The 17,004-nt window shown below is 38.2% G+C and overlaps 1 protein-coding gene across 2 annotated transcripts; it reads right to left on the bottom strand.

The window, feature by feature from the left end:
- Positions 1 to 269: 269 nt before the first annotated feature.
- mapk11 (mitogen-activated protein kinase 11) lies at positions 270 to 10,885 on the bottom strand. Of its 2 annotated transcripts, none has more exons than XM_079816858.1 (12): positions 10,600 to 10,885; positions 7,146 to 7,275; positions 6,929 to 6,987; positions 6,642 to 6,753; positions 5,241 to 5,270; positions 5,061 to 5,108; positions 4,853 to 4,967; positions 4,645 to 4,716; positions 1,896 to 1,975; positions 1,694 to 1,772; positions 1,415 to 1,588; positions 270 to 1,224 (listed from the first exon to the last, which is right to left on the bottom strand). In XM_079816858.1, exons 1-12 carry the CDS (start codon positions 10,710 to 10,712, stop codon positions 1,151 to 1,153), a joined length of 1,086 nt encoding a protein of 361 aa, XP_079672984.1. In that variant the 5' UTR covers positions 10,713 to 10,885; the 3' UTR covers positions 270 to 1,150. The 2 variants fall into 2 exon arrangements, with proteins under 2 accessions (XP_079672984.1, XP_079672985.1); XM_079816859.1 differs by having other exon boundaries at positions 527 to 1,224; positions 10,587 to 10,849.
- Positions 10,886 to 17,004: the final 6,119 nt, after the last annotated feature.

Raw genomic sequence — 17,004 nt, 5'->3', positions numbered from 1 at the left:
AGAAAAAAAGTTATTTTAAATTGTAAAAATATTTTTTTTTTGCTGTATTTTGGATAAAATAAATGCAGCCTTGGTGAGCAGAAGAGACTTCTTTCAATAACAATCAAAATAGTACATTTTCCAAACTTTTGACTATATATATATAATATATATATATATATATATTAGATGTCAAAATGTAAAAAAAAAGAGAGCGAGAATAAATAAACCATTAATGGTCCTAAAAATTAATGTTCTATTTATACAAATTGTATTACTTCTTTCTTTTTAAATTTGGATCATCATAAGTTTAATATTTTAATCATATGATCCCTTGACGGGTTTTGTGAGATTGTCCCAAACATATTTGAATATTGACAACTTACTTGTACTATAGGGAAAAATGGATGTGAAAGCCAATTACTGTAAATATGATATTCTAATTATATGACCAGCACCTGTATGTATTACAATAAATGACATTAAATTGCCTACAGGCCCTTTAAATAACTAATAATAAGAAAAGAAAAACAGTTTGAAACATTGTCCAGCATATGTTGAATATTTTTTAAAAACAAAGACTCATAAACATTTTTACTGACGTGTGAATCAGTGTAAACACACATTCAAATAGCTTTGCAGATGCAAAATGAGTAAATACAGATTATGTAACAGATTAGAATTTATGCAGAGACTTCTGTACACTGATGCATATATGAACTTTTTAAGACATCCCACTCTGTCCAACATTGTAAACATATTTTTCCAGTGTGGCCTTCTCTTCCTGCTTAATTTATTTTGGTCTTATTTGAAAGACACCATACCCTGCTTTCACCTAGACAACATGCCTCACATCAAATATAAAAACACTCAAAACACACAACTCTGCACACACACACACACAAACACACATACACACATGCACCTTGTAATAATAATACATTGTGTTAATGTTCCAACAATACCAGTCTTGTTTTGCTCTTAATTAAATGTGTGTATGAACACACACCCACATACAGGAAGGGCGTCATGCCTTGGAAATACATTGTCATTGTCTCTGCTCTGGTTGGACTGCAGTCTGTTCATATGTCCACCAGTCCACCAGTTTGTATGTTTGAAGGAAGGACAGTGGCGAGGTTGCTATCTTCCTGGATTGTAGTTACGCTCCGTTTTATTGTTCAACCTGAAGACTTTCAGTTTTATTGGGAGGATCTTTGAAATTGTTTACTTCCTCAAACACCAGCTCTGTGGAGGGAGAAAGAGAGACCGAATTCCATTGACACTGTACAGCTCCCAAATTTAAGTTAAAATACGTGACAAAAATATGTTGATTGTACATTTCAAGGTCACGTTTACATTGATTTTCTGAATGAACAAATAGCTTCAGCATGGCGGTGTTTAGTGTAAAGGCATGTAATGTTAGACTTCCTCTCACCCTTCCACTCCTCCAGTGTGCGATCCTTGCTCTCAGGGGTCTGATCATACGGAGGTGCCTCTGGTTCATCCTCAGGATCATGGTATTGGGAAAAGTACGGATGGCACAGTGCTTCACTGGCTGAGATCCTCCCGTCACAGTCTAATACCAGCATTTTTTTCAACAGATCAACCGCTAGAGGGGTAAAATAATTCGAAATGAGTAATTCACATTTTTAAATATTCTTTTAAAAAAGCGATTTATTACAGACTTGACTGTAAAATAATGTGTTCGTCTCACCCAGTGGATTTGCCCCCCTAAATATCTTCCCCAGATCCTGCTGGGGCATGTGTGGAAGAGACTGGATATACTTCTGAGCCTGGATGCATAATACAACAAAAAAATTTAAACTCTGATTTGAATTTCAGTCCATCTATCATCCATAAAGAACATTAAAGCATTATTAGTATTTAATAAATTAAACCAATTGGTTTCTTCTCACATGTTCGGAGGATATCTTCTTCAAAACGTCAGGGGTGGGAGTGCCTACCATCTCCATGATTCTCTTTAACTGATCAATATCTGAAGAAATTATGTTAAAGATTATACAGATCAGCATCATATCCTGATCTAGATCCACTTAGATGTATTTGTATGAATGCATATGACTTAAACCCCGGGTTTCACAGACAAGGCTTGAGCTAGTCCCAGACTGAACTGCATATTTGAGCTGTTTCAACTGAAGGCAACTTGCACTGACAAATCTTAAAATCTGTCAGTGCCATTGTTTTGTCTCAAGATGCACACCACTAGGCACATTTATAAAAGCTACTGAAATTGTCTTAAAGCTACACTGTGTGATATTTTCCCCCATCTAGCGGTGAAAAAGTATATGACCATCCAGTGAATATTAGTTTCTGTTCCTCTCAATTCCGATTTCGGTTTAACTCCTACGGTGGCCGATTTGGTCCAAGATTAACATGGCTTCCAGTTCGACCTCGTCCACATTCAACACGGTGCCATCGAGTGTTAAAACGCGAAAGGCAAAGTTTGAATTTACGAGTATGTCCCTCTTTGGCTAATGTACTTTCAAGATGGAGGGGCAACATGGCGACCCGCATTCGAACCCCTCACCCGTATGTATTTTCAATGGCATATTATAAACTTACGAGAATACTTTATTACTTGAAAGAAGTAAATATACATTAATGAGCACATATATTTTTGACAGAACTAAGTGTTTTTAGCTAAGAATAAACTAAAAAAAGTTACACAGTATAGCTTTAATTGAACTAAGGCCTAGTCCTGGCTTTAGGGCTGGGCGATAAAACGATAACGATAATTATCACGAAATAATTTTCCTCGATAAAACAATAACAACAGTTCGATAAATGCTCGATATAATGCTTACGCGCTATGTGTAATGCTGCGCATGCGTTTTGCAGACCGGGCTTCTGGGTGCCGCACGCGGTGTTGTTGACAGTCACAGTGGCCGACAGGCTGACAGGCTTGGAGGAGTGTGCAGCGAGAAAAATGAGCGATAGTGAAGAAAATTCAGCGCTCACAACCAGCTCGGAGGACACAGATATAATTGACAAGAAAGGTCCCTCAACTTCAGTGGTTTGGAGATATTTTGGCTATTTGCAATCGGACATAAAACAGAGCGATGTGCACTGCTGATCATAGGTTCACCACACAGTAATATAATTATTCAATTATCTTGCTTCTTCGAAGTTCTTCCATATAGCAATGAGCCCAACACAGCGCTAAATCTACATTAGCCTAATATCAGTTCACACATAGGCTTATCGCCTTGTTAGCTGTAGTGGGTGACTTACAGCAAGCTAACGTTACCAAACTATAATCACTAAAACATCGTACTAATGGAAAAATACATCGGTATCATCATTTTTTGTCTTTGGTGATTTATTAATAACTCAGCATCGCCTGTATTAAAAGAGAAATAAAATAATTTCATCCGATTTTTAAAGTGAATAAAATAGACTTGACAGCCCTTAATGGAGTTCATCAACTACTGATCTTTGTGCTCTCTCCCAGCCACCGCAGTTGTGTGTGTTGGTGCGCGGTGGACCAATCCACTGCAAAGCGACACGATCCTATTCATTTCAATGGAGCGCTAGCGACTTCCGGCGACAAGAGCGACAGTGACCGTTGGCGACAGAATGTGGGCGTGTCAAGCGACGCGAGACAAGCGACAAAAGTTCAGAAATTTCAACTTTATGCAAATGAGAAGCAATTTTCGCGAGCGACAACCAGTGATTCAGTGTAAGTCAGTGGAGTGCACGTGATCCGTCTGCTGTACAGCTACTGCGGTGTCGTGTCAAGATGGAGAAGTTGATTTTAGCTGTAAGCAATTTCCCTGTTCTTTACGATATGTCTCTGTGTACATACAGAGACACATTTAAAAAAAATTATGCATGGAAGGACGAGGATGATCTGCTAATGACGTTTTTTAGGCAACCCGTAGTGGTAACGCCCACTAGCGACATGAATCTCTGGCGCTGGCGACATGCAGCGACATCATCGCTGGCGGTGTGAATGGGGCTTTAGGCAAGAGAGGGGGGACTCAAAATGTTTCTAAATGTAAAATGCATTTTTTGCCTGTTTGTGTGTTTGTTTTACTACTTGCACAATTATTTTAATGAAGTATATGTAATTATATTATTGATATAAAGAGTGAAGAGTAAAAAAAACAAACAAACAAACATTATCTTTAAGCACTTTAACTTTAGAGCCTTCTAGATTTTACTATAGATATTTATTTTATATATTCTATTTATATTCTAATATTCTACTCTATTAAAACGGTCTGTTTTCTACATCTTTCTCTCAGAAGCAAAAATATGCCTTTAAACTTTAAAGAAATAAAGATTTGATATTTATTGTGATAATTATCGATATCGACTGATTTGAAAAATTATATTGTGATATTTTTTTGGGGCCATATCGCCCAGCCCTACCTGGCTTAATCTAAGGCCTGTCTGCGAAACCAGGGCTAAGAGTCTTCATCCCAGGTTGCAACTGAAAGTGAAGTCTGGCATAGAGAATTGATCATCTGATGCCTCAATCTTTGGAGCCGGATTTCTAGTTCCATACAGTCAGCTACTATAATGTAATTTGAACCACTTAGGCTGCTTTTCCTCACCTGCCTTACAGGAAGAAAGACTCACTCAAAAACCACACATAAACACACTGAGGAGGTATAAGTGGCTTTCATGAACGAAGGATACAATCGTTGCCAGGAAACAAAACCTTCCCCTTCAGAAGTTCGCCCATGATGCATCCAACCGACCAGATATCCACTGTAAAACAGTTATGATCGTATTTAATCAACCAGCTGCGCGGAACATAAAGACAGATCTATCCATCCATCCACCTGTACTTTAGTAAAGCACAAGCACTTGAGATTGAAGGGTTTTTATTTTAAGCCTGTTTTACCTGTCTGGTTGTAATGCATCCAGTTGAGCATGATCTCCGGTGCTCTGTACCAGCGAGTCGCCACGTAACCTGTCATTTCATCGTCTGTCTGCCTGGCTAATCCAAAATCCAGGATCTGACCATTTTGATAAAGAAATTAGACCCAGAGAAATGCATTGTAATGAGAGCGCGCAGACTCTGAAGGCACCAAAAGAGGAGTTTTTCTCACCCTGAGTTCACAATCTTCATTCACTGCGACATTGCTTGGCTTTAAGTCCTGCAGACATGCATTCAAATTATAATTGTGACATTGCATATTTTCAATCATGTCATTTTCTGTAAAGACTCCATCGGCCTATAAATTGGACGCTAAACAGAAACTGTGATGGAGGAAAGGAAAGGCACTCACTCTGTGGATCAGGCCAGCTGAATGGATGTACTGTTTGTGAGGGGGGGAAAAAGTAAAGCTGTGAGAAGACGCAGTAGGACCGAGTAAAAGAGAGAGTTTACGCTGCAAGTCATAACTGAATATAACATCTGTTTGCTTCAGTTTATACACTCACCTAAAGGATTATTAGGAACACCATACTAATGTGTTTGACCCCCTTTCGCCTTCAGAACTGCCTTAATTCTACGTGGCATTGATTCAACAAGGTGCTGAAAGCATTCTTTAGAAATGTTGGCCCATATTGATAGGATAGCGTCTTGCAGTTGATAGAGATTTGTGGGATGCACATCCAGGGCACGAAGCTCCCGTTCCACCACATCCCAAAGATGCTCTATTGGGTTGAGATCTGGTGACTGTGGGGGCCATTTTAGTACAGTGAACTCATTGTCATGTTCAAGAAACCAATTTGAAATGATTCAAGCTTTGTGACATGGTGCATTATCCTGCTGGAAGTAGCCATCAGAGGATGGGTACATGATGGTCATAAAGGGATGGACATGGTCAGAAACAATGCTCAGGTAGGCCGTGGCATTTAAACGATGCCCAATTGGCACTAAGGGGCCTAAAGTGTGCCAAGAAAACATCCCCCACACCATTACACCACCACCACCAGCCTGCACAGTGGTAACAAGGCATGATGGATCCATGTTCTCATTCTGTTCACGCCAAATTCTGACTCTACCATTCAACAGAAATCGAGACTCATCAGACCAGGCAACATTTTTCCAGTTTTCAACTGTCCAATTTTGGTGAGCTCTTGCAAATTGTAGCCTCTTTTTCCTATTTGTAGTGGAGATGAGTGGTACCCGGTGGGGTCTTCTGCTGTTGTAGCCCATCCGCCTCAAGGTTGTGAGTGTTGTGGCTTCACAAATGCTTTGCTGCATACCTCGGATGTAACGAGTGGTTATTTCAGTCAAAGTTGCTCTTCTATCAGCTTGAATCAGTCTGCCCATTCTCCTCTGACCTCTAGCATCAACAAGGTATTTTCGCCCACAGGACTGCCACATACTGGATGTTTTTCCCTTTTCACACCATTCTTTGTAAACCCTAGAAATGGTTGTGCGTGAAAATCCCAGTAACTGAGCAGATTGTGAAATACTCAGACCGGCCCGTCTGGCACCAACAACCATGCCACGCTCAAAATTGCTTAAATCACCTTTCTTTCCCATTCTGACATTCAGTTTGGAGTTCAGGAGATTGTCTTGACCAGGACCACACCCCTAAATGCATTGAAGCAACTGCCATGTGATTGGTTGATTAGATAATTGCATTAATGAGAAATTGAACAGGTGTTCCTAATAATCCTTTAGGTGAGTGTATGTGTCTTTGTGAGAAAAAAAAAAGAACTGAAAATGTACTTGCCTTAAGGCCCCGGAGAAGCTGATAAATGAGGAACTGTACATGTTCATCTGACAGTCTTTGAAATTTGACAATGTTGTTGAGATCCGCTCCCATCAGGTTGGTCACAAGATAGCTAGAGAGAGACAGAGACGGTCTTAGCTTATATCCGATCTAAGCTTTTTAAATAATCACTCATTTGCTAATGCAAAATAACATGGCTTGATAACTGGTCAGCTGCAAGTGCAGATTTAGCACCACTGATTTGATGTGCTCTCAAACACAGATACTGTCACTGGGCAGACACTCACACCTCATTGAATTCTTCAAGAGAAGATGCCGGGGTGAAAACATCCAGCAGTCCAATAACCTGGATGACAAGAGCATATGACACAAGTGACACTTAGACTTAAAGATGAATCTAAGAAAGGTGTGGTTTGAACAGTTCTAACATACTTGATTCAGATGTTCGGACATTTGGGATTTGTTCCCTCCCATATATTTTGCATGTGTTTTCGGGGGACTTACATTCTCATGCTTCATGTGTTTGAGCAGTCTCAGTTCTCTGTACGTTCTTCTGCTGTGGATGAGTGATTGGAAGGGCCTGGAGAGCTTCTTAACAGCCACTTTCTGACGGAGGCGCACGTCATATGCTGAGCTAGAAAATGAAAAAGAGTTATAAAACTATTTGATCCAATTTAGAACTAATGCTTTTGCTGAGACTGCCATGATGACAGGATTTTTGGTATGATAACACGACTGTTATAGTTTGACCTTTCATTGAAAATGGTATCACTTCCTCATAGCAGTGGACCATATTAAGCTGGCTCTTTAGTTACACGCACTCGTACGTTCTTTTTTGAACCATATACTCTGGAGAAACATGTCGAACATGAGTGCAAGACTCTGAAGTAATTAATAAGTACATAGTAAAAGGGGCACGTGTCTCACCTTTCAGAGGCTCTAGTGTCATATCAGTTGAGACTGAATAGACAGGCTAATTATTTGAATGTTTCAGAAGGGAAGCTGAGAAATTAGGCAGCAAAGAAATTGAGTCAGTGAATAAAGTAATAATTCCTGCTGTAACTCAGTATTTTGAATGTACTTTAGTGTATTAAATTCTTAAATTCATTCATCAAGATGCAAGATGTAGTCCTGGAGTTTTATATCTACAAATAAATCATGTAATAAAATCAATATTTTATTCGATTTATTTTAATCCCACACTGAAGTTTCTTAATCTGTTAAAAACGTAATTATGCATCTACAAATGAATCATGCAATGTTTATTTTATTTTAGGGCCTTAAAGTCTCTGTATCTGTTAAACTGAATCATGCATGGTTTATTTTATTTAAAATTTATTTTATTTTAGGGCCACACTAAAGTCTACAAATGTTCAAATCTACAAATGAATCGTGCAATAAAATCAATATTCTATTCAATTTATTTTAGGGCCACACTGAAGTCTCTCAATATTTTAAAAAACGGAATTATGCATCTACAAATGAATCATGCAATGTTTATTTTATTTTATTTTAGGGCCTTAAAGTCTCTTTATCTGTTAAACTGAATCATGCATGGTTTATTTTATTTATTTATTTAAAATGTATTTTATTTTAGGGCCACACTAAAGTCTACAAATGTTCAAATCTACAAATGAATCGTGCAATATGTATTTGTATTGTATTTAATAATTTTATTTTATGGCAACAATAAAGACTCTGTTAAAGACGAGAGCACCCAACCCCCATTTGGGACGCTCCCATCCCTTGATTCAACCCTTCCACAAACCAGGTCTGCCCAGCCCCCTTCCTTTAAAATAAATCAGCTCTGCTGTGAAGAAGTCAAATAATCACACAATAGAAAGAGGCTTAACGTGAACAATGCAAATTCACAGCTCATTTGAGTAAGAAAGCATTTGTGGGAGTGTGTGTGAAAGGGATTCTTGAGGAATAAAATGACACACATTTGAATAAGGATTGTTCATCGTTCAAGTTGTGCTTTAATTCGGACCGATCTGATTATCTATATTCAAATTAACACACATCCGACTTAATTTGAATCAATATATTGTGACTAAATGACTATTGCATTGTTGGTTTTGCATGCTTTATTAAAGCACTATGAGAAAAGGCTTATTATTAATAAAATACATAACAATAGCTTAATCAGGCCTCTCATGTCAGATGATACACTGCAATGTCTCTATAATCATAACCCCAGGCTGTTAGAAATGGCTGAACCTATTCAAGTCGACATGGGATCCAATCAGCAACAATTAAATCCATTGTTAGTGTTGTGCATCTTTTAATACAGATAATGAAATAATTAGGTCTCAGGTGGTCTCGGGATGTTGTTGGGCATCTGCATCACTGACAATGAAATGAGATGCATCGCATCATTTTTCAGAGCTGGCAAACCTCCCAAACAAACGGGAAGAAAAACTGGTAACGTCTTCCAAAACAGGATGCCATGTGATGCCCTCAAGCAGTGTTTTTTGCTGCTTTTTTTCAGATGCCTTTGAGATATTCGTTAGTTCGCTTCCGTTTAGCACTGTCAACCACAATGTCTTTTCAGCCTGTAGCTTAAAAAAAAAAAACAGAGCTGGAATCACTTGCTTTGGATGAAGCGACTGTTTATGTGATTTATGCTCATTGCAATTTTGTATAGATCACTATTAACATGTAAAATATTCATGCTTCTTTAAGCCATTGTGGATTTTCTTTCTGCGATAACTTTGTCTTGACACCATCATGAGTCTGAATTTGACTAACTGAGCTCGCTTCTGCAAAGTTGTCACAACACTTGCAGATGTAATGCTAAGCGGAAACAGCAATGCCTGATTACACAACAATTGTGAAACTTGGTTTGACTTAAAAAAATAAAAAGTTAGGAAGAGGAAGAGAAACATGTTCACTTTCTAACTTAATTTAGCACATTATCCGGATGAGTATGCAACTATTGTTGGAACTTCAAAAATGACATGACTGACTTGAGTATAAACTGTCTGACGTGTTCCCAATATTTGCAAATTACTATGGTGAAAATGGGAAGATACTGAAGCCAGAAGCTGCGTCGTCATGGCAACCGTTTCAGTCAGTCACAGCAAGAGGGAGGCTGGAGGGCTCTAATGTTGTAGTTGAGATGCTACAGTGTGCAGTGCGATGTAAATCTCTCAGAATGAGTGCATTATGGCAGGATGAAATATCTGGACGTTTTCCCATGCTGATGGGGGTGTGCCTCGATGGGCTCACTTTAAGACCGGAACTGAATAGGCCTAGCATGTTGTCTACTAGAGCAATATTGTCGTACCAGATGGGCATGTTGGAAGGTTGTGTATACAACACAACTAAACACAGAATCTGAAGCCTTAGTATGTGCTTGTTCTGTATATAAATACAACTGATGTGACTTGATGGACAGCCAGATACATAAATCAGGTGTCGATACAGCATTACTCAGATGAAGGTGGAACATTTGTATTTTATTTTAACTTATCTACAGACACGAAACATCAAGTCAGACAAACATTACTGCTGCATGAATGATTGACACATGTCAGTAAACAAAAGGAGCAACAATATAATCAAATATAAACAGCAATGTCATATGTTGTTTTGTTAAATAGTTAATTATCGTTGTGGAAAAGTAATATTAATGTTTTCTCTAAAGATGCGTGCCGGATGTTGTTTTGTCAGGCTTTATTCCTGCCTCACCCTTTCCCCTTCTTGGACGCTAAATTACGAATCTTACTATGACGAAGGCTAAGCTAATTAATATTAATTCGTTCACGCTGACGTTGCTTGGCAACCTTCCTGGAGCGCCCAGCGCGTCGCTAATGTAATATTCATGAACCACGCCTTCAGTTGAGGACTCGGCAGCGGTCTGAAGTCGCTTCAGCCAATCATCGGTTGCCTCGTTAATATTCATAAGCCAAACCTTACTCATAGTAGTGTTTGTAAACTCGCCTGCTGGACTCACCATACTGAGCCATATGCCCCCGATCCAACCGGTGTGAGATTCTGGTATCGTTCTGGCACCTCCCAGACAGTCTTGTTTAGTTCTTGCCGGTAGAATCCCGGTCTTGTCGACATATCTTCCGGTTAAAAAAAAGACGCTTTTTATTATAAAACTGTCAAGAAAAATACTAACGCATCCGCATTGGATATATGCCTATGTGTGGAGGCAGCCGGCTTTAGTTCTTCTTCATCTATTTGCCAGAAATGGGAGGAACCGTCCGCGCGCGTGTGTGTGTGTGTGTGTGTGTGTGTGTGTGTGAGAGAGAGAGAGAGAGAGAGAGAGAGAGAGAGAGAGAAAGGGAGAGAGAGATGGGGGATGGGGCAGGCAATTGAAACCATACATGTTATTAAAAAAACGTATTATTCTATTATAATTAATTTATTAGCCTATTATTTGTATTATTATTATTTATGGTAATAATAATTGGTATGGTAAAAAATAAATAACTGTATATGGCTGTTATCACAACAAATCTAGAAATAAACTTACTTCTGCAAAAATATATCACTTTAATAAAAAAAATTAGTTATGCTATTTACATAAACGTTCAAATAATAAAGATTTATTATTCATCTCAATATAAACTCACAAAGATTGAAGATTGAAAAACACCATTACAATTGAAAATATTCATAATGCATATTTATTAAAACAGCAAATGCAGACATTTTGTAAAGCAAATAATTTGTTGATAGAGCCAGTCAAAAATCTTTAGAGAACATTTAAATGGTTCTGAATTATGCGAGACACTAAATTCTGACTGCAATTAAATTTATATTGGCAATAAAGGGGAAAAACATGTGAATATTTTTTTTTTCGGTTTATTAAACTTTTATAATAACAACAGGATACAGGTACAAGAAAATTGTGAAAAATATTATTCCCACTCCACCCCTAACCCCAAACACAAAGAAAGGAAAAAAAGGCATAATTATAAATTTCATGTTAAGCATTTACAAATATTAAGCATATACATATACAGGTGTTTGAATACAAATCTTAAAAAAGCACAATAACCTTAAATAAACCTCAAACCAAAAGCACACAGAACTAACATTTACTTTAATAAGCTTCATTACCCATCATCTCAGTATAAATATGACAAAACAAAGAAAAAAGATTCACATTGTCATGTGGATTCTAAAATATATTTAATATATAGGCAGCTTTCCATCAGCTAGGCAGAAAGGCTGGTTTTGAAAGCATTGCATGCATTAAAGATTTAAGAGCTAATACAAACAGAGAAATGTATTATTTTGTAATGTGAATGCAAGTACACGCCGCCAAACAGGGCTGCATACTAAACAAAATCTGTTTATCAAAGCATCATGACTCAATTTCTGTGATCATCAGCAACTGACTCCAAACTAGGAAACAGCTCCGCCTAGTGTTTCATCCCTGATAAGACGTGATAAAAAGAGTTATTTTAGGTTACTAATTATTGAGCAATCTGTTAAAGACGGACAAAACAATGAATATGAATACTGTACACACAGCTATTTATGATCAAAAATACAGCAATGCATGGATGCAGTGAATAAAGCCGATAACATACTAACCTGACAAATGAAAGGAAGGCACTCGTGGCAGCAAGCATCCACCCATCTAAACATGTTCTGTTCATCCTTAAGAAGTTTTCCACAAAACTTGCTCCCTGGGTCCGCTGGGAATGTTTGATGCCATGATGCATAGTCCACATATGGCCCACCGGTCCACAGCCAGGGCGAACAAGTGAAGAGCATACTCCGCTCAAGCCCGATCCACACTCCATTGGGGATTTCTTGACCCTGCAGCATCTGTGTGATGAACTGTTGTGCCGTGGCATTTAAAATGTGCACCAAAGTCTGGTGGTGAGCTTTGCAGTATCCTAGTGCGTCAATCCAGCTTTTTGACTCGTTGATAAAGGTAAAGTGATCTGGAATAGACATGAAACTGAATCTCTGTCATTTTGTTATGATATTAAGGAGATATTAATATTTTGTTCTTTGCTAATTATTTAATATATTTGGTTGTTTCTAAAGTAAATGCTTTGTTTAACACACGTCTCAAATATGGTAAAATGCGTTGTAAGATGTTTAAAAATCACTGGAATAATAAAAAAAAAGGTTTTCAAAAGAGGTACATTTTCACTTACAAGAGACTGAGTTGTCTTCTAGAGAACTGGTGGCGGCAGCAGTTGTAGACCTCACTTCTGTTGTTGGGCTTGTTATTGCAGTTGTTGAAGATAAATTTCCATCTTTCAAAGAATATAGACAAATTTGAATGGAATAGATTCTAATTCTAATCCTTCACATTGTTCAAAAGAGGTACATTTTCACTTACAAGAGACTGAATTGTCTTCTAGAGAACTGGTGGCGGCAGCAGCAGTTGTAGACCTCACTTCTGTCATTGGGCTTGTTATTGCAGTTGTTGAAGATAAATTATCATCTTTCAAAGAATATAGACAAATTTGAATGGAATAGATTCTAATTCTTCACATTGTTCAAAAGAGGTACATTTTCACTTACAAGAGACTGAGTTGTCTTTTAGAGAGCTGGTGGCAGCAGCAGCAGTTGTAGACCTCACTTCTGTCGTTGGGCTTGTTATTGCAGTTGTTGAAGATAAATGATAATCTTTCAAAGAATATAGACAAATTTGAATGGAATAGATTCTAATTCTTCACATTGTTCAAAAGAGGTACATTTTCACTTACAAGAGACTGAGTTGTCTTTTAGAGAGCTGGTGGCAGCAGCAGCAGTTGTAGACCTCACTTCTGTCGTTGGGCTTGTTATTGCAGTTGTTGAAGATAAATTGTCATCTTTCAAAGATAATAATGATTAATGTTACATTAGTTCGATGTTTAAACCAGGTCTAGTAATGTTCTGAATGGTACAGTATAATACCGGGTTCAGACTACACAATATGTTTGTCTGTTACGATAGTCACTTAGTCGGATTATGCGATTTTGACTCGTAAATTCTTGTTGTGTTGTAGACAAATAGCATGTCAGACTACACGTTGCCTCCCGACCAATCATCGTTTGCCATCTTTAACGATTTGTGATGTCATCGAGAAGGCGGAAATAGACTTGACTAAGCAAACAATGGCCAACGAATGGCCATTTTTGGTAGTCCCTCGAGGAAACATCATAAAGGCTGGAGTATTGTTGCCATAACTCAACGAACCTTTCCTTCTAGCAGCACCAATACCATCATCTCTCGTTCGTTTCACCATGCTTGCAAGCTGTGTACGGAAGAGCTGCTGTGCTCTTATTGATCAATGTCACAGATGTGATGGAATCTGTCATGGAGGACGGAAAAAAATCAAACATACTAGTCTTTCTGTCGGGACATTGATGCGGTGTCAGCTGTCGCGCACTATATGAGAAAAAATTATCACTTCTTGAGTCCTGTTGGCCATTGTTGTTTACGAATCACCTACAACACCCTTTGGTCTATCAGTAGGTGCGTTTACTTGGAGCACTGTAATCGGTTTAAAAGTCCAATCCGAATGAAAATGCTCCAAATAAACACCTCAATCGGAATAAAAATGGCCAAACCGAATGAAATTGTAATCGGTTTGAGAGGGGTGGGATAAACCTTTTCATGAACCGATCAAACAAAAAATTTCACCATGTAAACGACCTGATCCGATTACTTTGTACATCTTTCTGTGACGTGATATAGCCTACAGCGCGCGCGCCTGCACAACTGAAGAGTGCGCGCCGCGCTCACACCAGGCTAATGTTGACAAGAGAGGAAAGTACATTTTTCTGAGGTATTAAACGTTTTACTTCGTAACATGTTATGAACATGATGTTGGAATAATGACACAGACATTGTCTGGCTACACCATCTCATCTTGACAGCGTTTGTCCTAGGCTTCAACTGCGCCTGACAGAAGAATTAATTTTTCTGAGGTGATTCTTACACTTTACAACAAATAATGAATAGCTTTTATAAAACTGTATAGGCCGTTGAGAGTTGCCATTTCAACAGGGAACATTCAAGTTGCTGCAGAGGCCGTGTTGACATTTCTCTGTTTCTCGTAAGTTAGATATTTAAAAAAAGTTCAACAACTGCTTCAAATTGGTTTACCCATGGTCTTTAATACTTTTGTTAATATTTATACCTTTGTTGGTATATGGTATCTTTCCTTAATCATCTGAAATATCTATGCGTTTAGTACTAGTCTTGCTGAGCATGTCTTGAATGCTTTCATTCATGTTTCACCGTACATCCTATATTTTTATTAATAATGTGGGTGCATTTTATTTTTTAATTTTGTGTTTTTCAAAATAAATGAATTGAATTCATTTTGATTCCGCATTCATTCACAGCTGTTGAAATAGCCATTGTTTAGGACATAAACTACTGCATGTCCGCCCACAGAAAAATAAATAAATATAAAAATTACCTACACAGAGATCCAGGATACTAACATTACGAATCTGATGCGGCAGACGAACTGTGTGCGCATGTCAAAAAATGATTCAGACTGAAAGTCAGCACATGTAAACACCAGATCGGTTTAGATAACGTCTCATGTAAACAGTCCACCGAATCTTTCAATCGGAATGATTTTAATCGGAATGACGAAAAAGTGCGCATGTAAACGTGGCTACTGTGTAGTCTGATCCTGGCATAAGTGATCTCATTTATATTCATGTTTTTGACTCACATTGGCAGATGACACCAGCATCTTTATAGTGATTACAGTTCTGTACGTCCCATCCACGTGATCTACATCTCTTTAGAGTAACCTCATTCCCATTACAATTTACATTATTCATCCATATCTGTCCTGATCCTTGTCCAAAATAAGCAGCACTCTTTGCCTCTATCACACTCCCACAGCCCATCTCTCTACACACCACTGCAGCATCTGACCGATCCCAGCCATCATCACACACTGTTCCCCATGTTCCATTATGAAGAACCTCCACTCGTCCAGAACAAGAGCTGGAACCACTCTGCAATCGAATTTTGGCTAACAAACAAGCAAGTCAGAAACAGAGTTGACTAAAGGCCCGTTCACACCAAGGACGGATCCTGAAAATCATCCACACCGCAACAATAATGATAACGGCACAGAAAAACAATATAGTTGGAATAACGTTTAGAACATTCTTTTTTCAGGTGATGACTGGTAAAAACATTGCCAGCAAATCAAAATCCATTCCGTTTTAAGTCACCTTGAATAAAAATGGGCAGTTTTTTTTTTTTTTTTTAATTGTATGGAACATTGCAGTATTTATTATAAATTATATACCTGTGCACATTTATTATTATTATTATTATTATTATTATTTTAATTAATGTGGTCTGGTAAACTTTAATACAAATATCTGAATTGGTCACTCACATGAGATCGAACAATAGCAAACCATAACATCCAATCAATTCCCCATGGACAAAGTCAATTAATTGTTTCTTGTTTGAGAAGCTATGTTCCTCTGATGATATGCCTCACAATAGGGAAGAAATCGCAACTTCCATATCACAACTTCCGTATTGCAGCTTCCGTTTCATGCCGACTTTAAAGAGCTTGCGCATTTAAAGTGGCAGGTGACATAACGGCATTGCACGCTTATAAACTGAACGTTATCATTCACTACTGTAGATACTATTATAGTTATTGTTCTTGGTGTGAATGGGCCTTAAAGGGTTAGTTCACCCAAAAATGAAAATTCTGTCATTAATTACTTACCCTCATGTCGTTCGAAACACCCGTCAGACCTCCGTTCATCTTTGGAACAGAAATTAAGATATTTTAGTTGAAATCTGATGGCTCTGAAAGGCCTCCATTGGCACAATGCACGGTTCACTCTCAAGACCCTTAAAAGGTACTAAAGACGTCGTTACAAAGTCCATCTCACTACAGTGGTTCTAAAATAACTTTATGAATGGGCGACAATAGTTTTTGTGCGCAAAAAAACCCTAAATAACGACTTACATAGTGATGACGATTTCAAAACACGGCCTCATGAAGCTTCGACACGTTATGAATCACTGAGCCGAATGATGATTCGGGTCGCGTGTCAAACCGCCAAACTGCTGAAATTTGGCGATTCAAACCGCTGAATCGACTCGCTGATTCATCACGTTTCGAAGCTTCATGAGGCCGTGTTTTGAAATCGTCATCACTATGTAAGTCGTTATTTAGGGTTTTTTTGCGCACAAAAACTATTGTCGCCGATTCATAAAGTTATTTTAGAACTGTAGTGAGATGGACTTTGTAACGACGTCTTTAGTACCTTTTAAGGGTCTTGAGAGTGTAACGTGCCATTGAGCCAATGGAGGCCTTTCAGAGCCATCAGATTTCAACTAAAATATCTTCATTTCTGTTCCGAAGATGAACGGAGGTCTGACGGGTGTCGAACGACAT

This window comes from Gobio gobio (genome assembly GCF_949357685.1).
Source record: "Gobio gobio genome assembly, chromosome: 5".
Taxonomy (NCBI): domain Eukaryota; kingdom Metazoa; phylum Chordata; class Actinopteri; order Cypriniformes; family Gobionidae; genus Gobio; species Gobio gobio.
Note: the sequence above shows the minus strand (reverse complement) of the source record. Positions and strands in the feature narration are given on the sequence as shown.